The sequence below is a fragment of the Anoplopoma fimbria genome, chromosome 10 (genome assembly GCF_027596085.1).
Source record: "Anoplopoma fimbria isolate UVic2021 breed Golden Eagle Sablefish chromosome 10, Afim_UVic_2022, whole genome shotgun sequence".
Lineage (NCBI taxonomy): Eukaryota > Metazoa > Chordata > Actinopteri > Perciformes > Anoplopomatidae > Anoplopoma > Anoplopoma fimbria.
This window is the reverse complement of record NC_072458.1, coordinates 11911115-11917820: the sequence shown is the minus strand read 5'-3', so window position 1 is coordinate 11917820 and position 6706 is coordinate 11911115. Positions and strand designations below refer to the sequence as shown.

At 37.7% G+C, this 6706-nt stretch overlaps 1 protein-coding gene across 2 annotated transcripts; it reads right to left on the bottom strand.

The window, feature by feature from the left end:
* Positions 1-30: 30 nt before the first annotated feature.
* Positions 31-6667, bottom strand: fbxl6 (F-box and leucine-rich repeat protein 6). 2 transcript variants are annotated; one of them, XM_054606239.1, is made up of 10 exons: positions 6590-6667; positions 5119-5736; positions 4319-4477; positions 4152-4215; positions 3585-3716; positions 2843-2950; positions 2593-2706; positions 1768-1999; positions 1183-1426; positions 31-986 (listed from the first exon to the last, which is right to left on the bottom strand). In XM_054606239.1, the coding sequence occupies exons 2-10, from the start codon at positions 5655-5657 to the stop codon at positions 857-859; spliced, it is 1722 nt and encodes a 573-aa protein (XP_054462214.1). In that variant the 5' UTR covers positions 5658-5736; positions 6590-6667; the 3' UTR covers positions 31-856. The 2 variants fall into 2 exon arrangements, with proteins under 2 accessions (XP_054462214.1, XP_054462215.1); XM_054606240.1 differs by lacking the exon at positions 6590-6667 and adding an exon at positions 6136-6211.
* Positions 6668-6706: the final 39 nt, after the last annotated feature.

Sequence of the window (6706 nt, the reverse complement as noted above, 5' to 3'; positions counted from 1 at the left end):
CAACAATTTTGTTAGAACATTAAAAGAAAATTGGAACTTGATATGTTTATTGGTTCAGTACAACACATACTGTAAATTATTTCCTGGTTGAAGAGTCCTCATGTGGGTTGGACAACTTTTAGAGTCCTAAATGCACCAATTAAACTTCCTGTTCAACAACAATAAAGCAAATCAAATGCAACCATCTCTAATGTGTAAAAGTGTGACATGTGTCTCACTTGAAAACATTTGAATCTATTTCCTGAATAACAGTACAAATGCAGTAAGAATGACCCGTCTGCCATTCTGTAAATTTACCTTGAGTGTACAGCACTCTCTCGTGGAAAATACACAAAAAAGTTCATACTGACATGTTGAACATTCATTTTTAATGTAAAATAATTCTAGACAAACCTTTGTCTGGTATTATTGTAACTTGGTGTAAAAATGTATTTAAAAAAAAAAGAAAGTCAAAAATCTAGGAAACCTGGGTATACAGGTCTGAATGTCCCTGTTGATAACAGTTGGGGTGATTAATATAAATGTTTTCAAATTCATGATCAATGTCACCCCTTAAGCTACATGTAGAGTAGATGGTGCTCTTACCTTGTATAAACTGACAGTAATACAGCAGCAACAGGTTTTCTCAGTGGATTCCACACCCTTGCTTTCTAGAACAGTAAGGAGGGCTATTGCATGAACTGCTTTATGCGTACAGTATACATTTAAAACAACATTTACAAAAACACCTGTGGGTAAAATTTCTAACAACAATCCATCAACCATCATTACTTGAACCATATAATCCACAAAGAGGCATGTGTTAAGGCATTCACATAAGCCTGGAACCATTTCTGGAACCAAATGAATATGACAACTACTCCAATTTGTCCAGCAGCTGGCGAATGTCCTCTTGGCCACGGTAAATTCTCTTCAGTCCTCTTGGAAGATACCGGCAGGATGAAAGGTTGAGGTAGCTAAGAGCAGTCATTTGGCCGATGACTGGCCTGCAAAAATAAAGTACAGATATCAATTTTTCCCCTTGTGAAATCTTTCACAAAGATACTGACAGTGCTATAACTTCAGTTCTCTGGATTTACAAATGTGAATTCATATTGCTTGATTCAAATTGTTTCTTAAAAGTATTGGTTAATATTTTTTTGGGACTGGGAGAGTTAAGTGGGAAAACTATACATTGAGTACCTGAGGGCCGGTGGCGTGATCCTGGTCCCACTCAGGTTTAGTGAACGAAGGGTATCTGCCTCTGTGGCGTGAGCAAGGTGAATCATCGCCATCTCCAAGTCCTCCTCGGCGAAAAGCTGGTTTGCGATGTCAAGCTGTTGCAGTGTTCGACTCCATTTCTGGGTCAGCATGTGAAGCCCCTTCTTAGGTGATGGCAACCCAACGTTGCTGCTGAAATACTGTCCCCAGAACAGACACTCAAGCTCTGCCAATCAGCAAAAAAACAAGTTGTAGTATTGTTTCATAAATGGGTTTTAAATACAACTTCAGATCACTAATATTATGAACACAGCTGGGTTTATTATTAGTAAATTCAATAATAATTTATTTTGTACAAGAGCTGAAATGTATTAAATATAAAGAAGAGCAGAGCAAAATTACGTATTTCTATGCCTCCAATTAATGTTCAGGTCATTGTGGATAAAATATTAAAAGAACATACTATGCTTTTCAGTATGGGATCCCCCCATTTTAAAACACACTTATGTTACTTAACATCTCGAAATGGACCAAAGTTGAAGTAAACATTGCATGAGTTAGTCCTACCAAGACATGGTAGTGTTGTGAGACCAGATGGTGTGATTCGAGAACAGCCTCGCAGGTCCAACACTCGCAGCCTGGTGGAGCCAAAGAGGATGTCCCACAAGTCTTTGTCTGTCATGTAGGAATAAGAAGTGGTTGCTATACACAGCTCCTCCAGCAACGGGAAGCCTAATGTTGAGTCTGCAGCATTACGCATAGTCTTGTGCAGAGGTCTGACATTCAGCATCCGGAAGGTCTAATGGGAAGTACAACAGAGATAAAACAGTTTCATGGGTAAACATGGTCCACACACACAGTAAAGTGATTCATGATACACTAACACATGACATGGAAAGTGCTAAATGTATCACTAGTTAAAACCTATAACTGTGATTAATGATTATTCTTATCAGTGTATCTGGCGGTTAATTCCTCAAAACATAATTTTTCTTATGACATGTCAGAAAAGCTCAAGTTAACTTTTCCAACCAACAGCCCAAAACCCAAAGATTTTCAGTTTACAATGATATATGACAAAGAAAAGCATCAACTCCTCATATTTGTAAACCTGGTATCAGCTAAGGTTTTGGATTTTTTCTTTAAAAATGATTGGCAATATCAGTTATCAAAATAACAGCTGATAACTGATTGATTAAGCAAGATAAGATAAGATAAGATAAGATAAGATAATCCTTTATTAGTTTCAGCTTACAGCAGCATAGAGTTAAAAAGCAATTAATTGTTTCAGCTATAAAAGCATTACACTTCATATTTACACAAGAACTGCAAAATGTATTAATGATAATGATCACTTTCTTCATTTAGCAGTCATCCATGTTATTTGTTAACCTTGAGTTTAGGGCATGCCATCTGTAGTGCATGGATGCAAACGGGAAGTTCACAATCTTTACTGTCGAGCTTTGTGTTGACCTCCAGCAACTCCAAATCAGGACAGTTCCCCCTCTGAAAACACATAGACAATATAATGAGTGTACAATGTTTATCTGTCCTCCTTAACCCGGGCTGACATATCAAAATACAAATCAAACATCAAAAAAATAATGCATACATTAGGAGAGAAAAGAGATGTGGGGCTTACGGTGATGGCAGTTAGAAGTCTGTCATTCTTTAGTCCATGAGTGAACAAAATTTGCTTGATCTGGCTCCCATGTTTTTCCAGGTACTCGAGGAGTCCCTCAACCTGAAACTACAACAAAAACAAGTTTTCTACAGTCAGCAATTCAATTTGTACCCAAACAGGTAGTAAATGAACACCTGTTGGGAATTGCTGGCTGTGTCTGGTGTATCAAATTAGAGAATTAACAATTGCAAGTCAAAAAATAGGCCATGGAGGAATAACCTTAAGGATTTGTAATAACTAACCTAATCAGACACTTACATTTTGTAATTCATTCCCATGCTCACTGCTCACAGTTATTGCAGTGAACAGCTTGTCTGCCGACAGCACAGAATCTCTCCCTAGCACAGTTAGCTAAAGTTAGTCGGACACAATCAGTTATCTCAGTAACATCATTATGAGAAAGGTACCAATACCTTGTGTTTTCTCTTTACAAGGACAAAATACTGTAGGTAAGACTGCAGTATCTTAATAATGACTTTACTTGACTTGACCTGTGACTTGATTTGACTTGCCCAAAAAATTACTTGTGAGTTGATTAAGATGTGGACCGTTTGTAAAAAGTTTGACTGAATAAATTAATGAATATTCTTACCCTGAAGCTTTCAGCTTTAATGTTGACGGCTGCTGACTCCTCCACCAACACCAACAACATCTTTTACCTTGAAAACTAAAACAATAACTGAGCTGTTTTTTTATGTACCTCAGAGTACTGGAGATCCATGCTTTGCAGGGACCGGCAGTGTAGAGCAAGTGCATGGAAGGCTGTCGCTGTCAGGCCTGTACAGTAGGAGAGCTTGAGGGAGCGAAGGTGAGGGCAGAACTGCGACACAACCTAAATTTGATCGAAACATAAGCAGAAAAAACATATGGAAAAAAAATACAAATATGGAAGAAAAAAACTGCAACGTATCTTTATCTTATCTAATGTAGAATATCTTCTTTTAGAACAAAATTCATTAAATCGATCCTATTAGGACTCAATTACCAATTACTCTCATTATTGATTCAACAACAGATTATATCCTTGATTCATTGTCTTGTATTTAAAGTGTCAGATTATAGTTTCCCTGAGCCCAAGGTGATGTATTAAAATTGTCAAACACCAAAAAAATATTATTTAGCTTCATTGTAATGTAAGACAAAGAACAAAATCAAATTCTCACATTTGAGAAGCTGGAATCAGCAAGTATTTTGGGATAAATAAAATAGCAGAAAAAAAGTTTAAATAGTGGTTAAAAAGGACAGATATCTATACTTGATGACTTACCTCTACTGCATAGGTAACATTCTTTGACCAGTGACAGAGAGCGAAATCTCGTAGCTGAGAGAATCTAGAGAACAAGAAGTATACTTCTTTTTCAAGATATCCAAAATATAAGATAGGTAGATCAGAACAAACTACATCACAGCTCACATAAAACTAATAATACAGACCTGTTCTGTGCCAGCCAGTTAAAAGTATCCTTAATCTTCTTCTCAGTTTTGGGTAGCTGGGATTTCCCTGGTGCAATCCAGCAGTGACCTACGGTCACTTTACGCCACAGGACCGGACTGGAGGCAGCAGAGTTCCATAGACGACAAACTCTACCCACCCTAAACCAGAAACAAAGACAAAAATTGAATTACCACCTAGCTGTTGTATGCCTCTGCCGACCAGTCCAGTTGCAGTTTACATCCATGTCTGTCCAAACTGTCATCACTTCATCACTTTATTCTGTTTGTATGAAACTGTCATATTCTCTTGCCGCAGAGGCATTAAAAGGGATTTAGCTCAATGGTGAATTTATAGGTTCCCAAATAACCAAATACTCCAGCTGGATGATATAGTTGAAAACAGTACACCCATACTTAGAATTACAATACTAACTGTAATGAAATGTGAATGTTTGCAGGTTTTCCTGGTCTTCCATGGTGGTAAATTGAATACATCTGGGTGTCGGACTGATGGTTGGACAAAAAAAAATTGCCAATTTTAATATCTGAGCTCTGTAAACTTTTGATGGGCTTTTTTCACTATGTTCTAACATTTTATCTACCAAATGATTAATTAATAAAATAATCAGTAGTTTAGGCAACTAATCATGATCTAGTAGAGGTATGCAGAATCATACATAAAAGGATGAAATTGATGTTCAATGCAATGAGATGTGTATAACTGTTATGCAATAACACAGACAAAACTCTGCCCATGTTTACATTTACTTTGCTAGATATGAAATACAATTTTTTGTTACCTGCATAGAAATGGTACGGCACCGTCTTGGACGACCACCATCTGAAAAATACTGATTAGCACCTCCTCAGGAAGACTTTCACCCCATCTGTGGTCTGTTGCTTTCTGTGGCACAAACAAGTTACTGTGTTCTTTTTCCTTGGCAACAGGATTATTTGTCAGTTTAGGCATAGCACGGACTGTCTTTTTTTTCTTAAGCTGATTGGCTTTCACCTTTCCTTTAGCAAGCTTCTTTCTTTTGCTTCCCTTCTTTGGGGGGGTCCAGGCTGAACCATCATACTGAGAGGTAGAACTCGATATAACAAGAAGCATGTCTTCCCCTTGATGGACAGTGTAGCCAAGCTGTGCAGGCCTGGAGACTCTAGCCTTTTTATGCTTCTTGGCTTTTGCATTTGTAGGTTTACTTTTGGTCCTCTTCAACGATGCCTTCTTTGGCTTTGTTGGTCCATCTTCTCCTTGTCCTGACGTATTTGATGTGCTTGCCGCGGTGTCTTCTCTTCTTTCACTGTGGGTTGAAGCCTCTGCTTCAGGGGAGTCCATTGTGTGCTGCTATTTAGTCTTTATGCCGAGCTTCATTCACAGACAATCAGACATTGGCGGAGAAGAGACATATCGGCATCTGAAAATAGAATAAGATCAGTCAGTATTCTAGGAATGTTATCTAGCATATTTCCATATTTTGCTGGGGAAAAAAAGGAAATATTTCGGGTAGTAAAGAAAAACAACATTATTACATTTTGAGGTAGATTTACCTAAATATATTTTTTCTAAATTATGTTATTTCGTTGATCTGATCTGGTGGCATTACTCTGCGTTAAAACTATAAAAGTGCAAACATTATGATACACAGTTGGGAGTTTAATGCAATCTACCAGTATGTAAGCTGTAACCTGTGCCGACTATTTGTGACCTAGGATACGGTAGGTAATGTTTTAGTTGTCTACCAACGTTAAGCTTATTAAACATTATTCAAAAAAATCCAGGACGAAAAAAACTTTAGGAACGCAGCCTTACACACCAACTTCATCGTTTTCTGATGTGTTTTCTATTTCGAACCTGCGTGCGCATCCTCCAGTGTTTGTAAACGGAAGACCAGTCACATCCATTCAAGTTTAGAGAGAGGAAAAGACTATCGAAGGATAACACGCCTACTAGCACATAACACAGGATACTTCGCCGTTTTCTGAGGCGCTAATTACAAATTTAGCATTACATATCATAGCACCAATGTATGGCAATCTTAATTTGTTAGCTAGCAGTAAACTAAAGGAATCAAATAGGCTGTTAACGTTAACTAAGCTAACGTTAGTGGTACAATTAACGCTAGCTTGTTAGTTAACGAGACGCCCTGTAGCTTAACGAAACGTAGCAGAACAATGGCTTGGCAACTGTTGCCACTTTAACAACAAATACTATTAAAAGTTATATTTTTTTATATAGAAAATAGTATTATGGTGCTATTTTTGCATTACCTGCTGCTAGTTCACCGAGGCAGCTTTCAACTTCCAGCTCCAGTCTTAATAGTATTCCCACAATGCATTGCAAATCCCCTCTGTGATTGGTGGAAACTTCGACAACAGCCCGCCTTC